At 35.3% G+C, this 2486-nt stretch overlaps 1 protein-coding gene across 1 annotated transcript; it reads left to right on the top strand.

Moving 5' to 3' along the window:
- Positions 1–1675: 1675 nt before the first annotated feature.
- Positions 1676–2179, top strand: LOC120067609. The gene has a single exon (XM_039019152.1). It carries the CDS (start codon positions 1676–1678, stop codon positions 2177–2179), a length of 504 nt encoding a protein of 167 aa, XP_038875080.1.
- Positions 2180–2486: the final 307 nt, after the last annotated feature.

Raw genomic sequence — 2486 nt, 5'->3', positions numbered from 1 at the left:
TCCAAGATAGACCTTCAAAGTGGATATCATCAAATAAGAATTTAAGAAGGGAACGAATGGAAGACAACAAGGACTATTTAAGTGGTTGGTGATGCCATTTGGCCCCTTAAACGCCCTAAGCAACTTCATGCGGCTAATGAATTAGATTTTCTTTCCATACATTGACAAATTGTTGTTCTGTACTTCGAGGATGTCTCATCTACAACAAAACAACAAACGACCACTTCATTCACTTACAGGAAGTTTTTTCTACCTTAGCCACCAATCATCTAGTTAATAATACTAAGAAATGTGTTTCCCTAACTAATCAAATATCATTTTTATGATCCATGATCAATGAAAGGGGTGTAAAAGTAGATCCAACAAAAATTGAAGCTACAAAAGCTAGCCAACCCCATCCATGATTAAAGATGGTCTAATAATTTTCAGATCTTGCATCTTTCTATAGAAAGTTTATTGGGAAACTTTAGTACTATGCCCCCGCCCCCCCCCCCCAAAAAAAAAAAAAAAAAAATTGTCTAACGAAAGGTCAATTTAATTGGTCAGAAGAAGCAAACATTAGCTTCAATACATTAAAACTCAAGCTCACTTTTCCACCAGTCTTAGCCTTACCCGATTTCTCCAAACCTTTCCAAATATTTGTTGATGCTTGTTGTATGGGAGCAGTCGTCGTATTAGCTCAAGAATCTCATCCAATCGAATACTTTAGTGAGAAACTTAATGAGCCTAAACAAAAGTGGACAACATATGAGCAGGAGTTGTATGCTTTGGCTATGGCCTTACAATATTGGGAGCACTACCTTACTAGTAAGGAATTTATCCTTCTAATAGACCACTATTCCCTCAAGTTCATCCATTCTTATAAGAACATTAGTAAAATGCATGCTAGGTGGATATCTTTCATCCAAAAATTCAACTTTGTTATTAAACACACATTCAGATCCTCTAATAAAGTGGCAGATGTTTTAAGCCGCAAATCATTCTTATTAACTTTGTTACACGGTTCTATCATTGCCTTTGATATATTACCCGAGTGTTATGATTTTATACCTGAATTTTGACATAATTGGAAACAATGCCAATCCCACATAGCAACTAAAACTTCCTCATTATGGATAATTTCTTCTTTAAAGGCAACCTACTATGCATTCCCTAAGGCTCTTTTCAAGAGGATTTATTATCAGAAACTCATTCAAATGGCCTAGCAGGTCACTTTGGGAGAGATAAAACCTACTTATCCATGTCAGAAAGATTTTTTCTTTTTTGCCTCAATTGAGAAAAGATGTCAACAATTTTGTTAAACCGTGCCTTATTGCCAAAAAGCAAATGATATTCTCAAAATGTTGGCCTCTATACACCTCTACCAATACCTACAAACATATGGAAAGATTTGTCAATGGATTTCATCTTGGGCTTACCTAGAACTCAATGTGGATTTGACTCTATATTTGTCATAGTTGACAAATTTAGTAAGATGACCCATTTTATACCTTGTCGAAAGAATTCAGATGTTCTTAACATTGCTCACTCTTCTTCAAAAAAGTCATTCGACTTTGTGGAATCCCTACGACAATAGTATTAGACAAAGATGTAAAATTCATGAGTTTTTTTACTAGAAAAGCCTATGGAAGAAACTAGGTACAAAACTGAATTTAGCTCAACTAGTCATCCATAAATGGATGGCCAAACAGAAGTCACTAATAGAACGTTGGACAATCTTCTTCACTTTTTAAGTAGCGATCAACTTCGAAAGTGGAACCTTGCAATTTCACAAGCAAAATTTGCATATAATAACATGCAAAGCCAATCTACAGGGCAGTGTCCCTTCGAAGTCGTGTATAGTAGTCCTCCCCATTTAACTTTTGACCTTACTAATTTGCCTTCATTTGTTGATCTCAGTCTAGAAGCTGATCTTATGATTGATCGAGTTCAAAAAATCCATGCTGAGGTCTTTGCCAATTTGACTATTGCCAACTCCAAGTATAAGGAAGTCGCTGACAAGCATCATCGACCAACAACATTTTTCCTAGGTGATTTAGTCATGGTGTACATTAAAAAATCACATCTACCTACCGACCATCACTCTAAATTTTCACAGAAGAAATACGACTTTTTCACATTCTTACAAAAATTTGGAGACAATGCATACCAAATAGAGCTCCCTTCCTCTAAACATTAGCAACACCTTCAATGTGGCTGATATATTTCCATATTATGCCCCAAACAAGTTTACTATATCTACATAAACTCGTGGGCGAGTTTTTTATTTTCTGGAGTAGAGGATTTGATGTAGGGGTATTTTAGTCAAATTATGTATTCTTTCAGTTGTCTTTTTAATTTTATTTTAGCTTAGGTGTGGAAAAGATCTTCCCCTTTGAGTCTATTTAAAGGGGGTTTAGGATTAGTTATAATTAGTTAAGTGTGCACCAACCCTTTCCCTTTGGGTCTATTTAAAGGGATCTTTTGTATTTATTTGACTCATCAAT

Source organism: Benincasa hispida, chromosome 12 (genome assembly GCF_009727055.1).
Source record: "Benincasa hispida cultivar B227 chromosome 12, ASM972705v1, whole genome shotgun sequence".
Taxonomy (NCBI): domain Eukaryota; kingdom Viridiplantae; phylum Streptophyta; class Magnoliopsida; order Cucurbitales; family Cucurbitaceae; genus Benincasa; species Benincasa hispida.
The sequence above is the reverse complement of the archived record's forward strand: the minus strand, read 5'-3'. Positions and strand labels throughout refer to the sequence as shown.

Coding starts and splice junctions, on each gene's coding strand:
- LOC120067609 (XM_039019152.1), top strand. CDS start 1,676: ATGGATGGCCAAACAGAAGTCACTAATAGAACGTTGGACAATCTTCTT.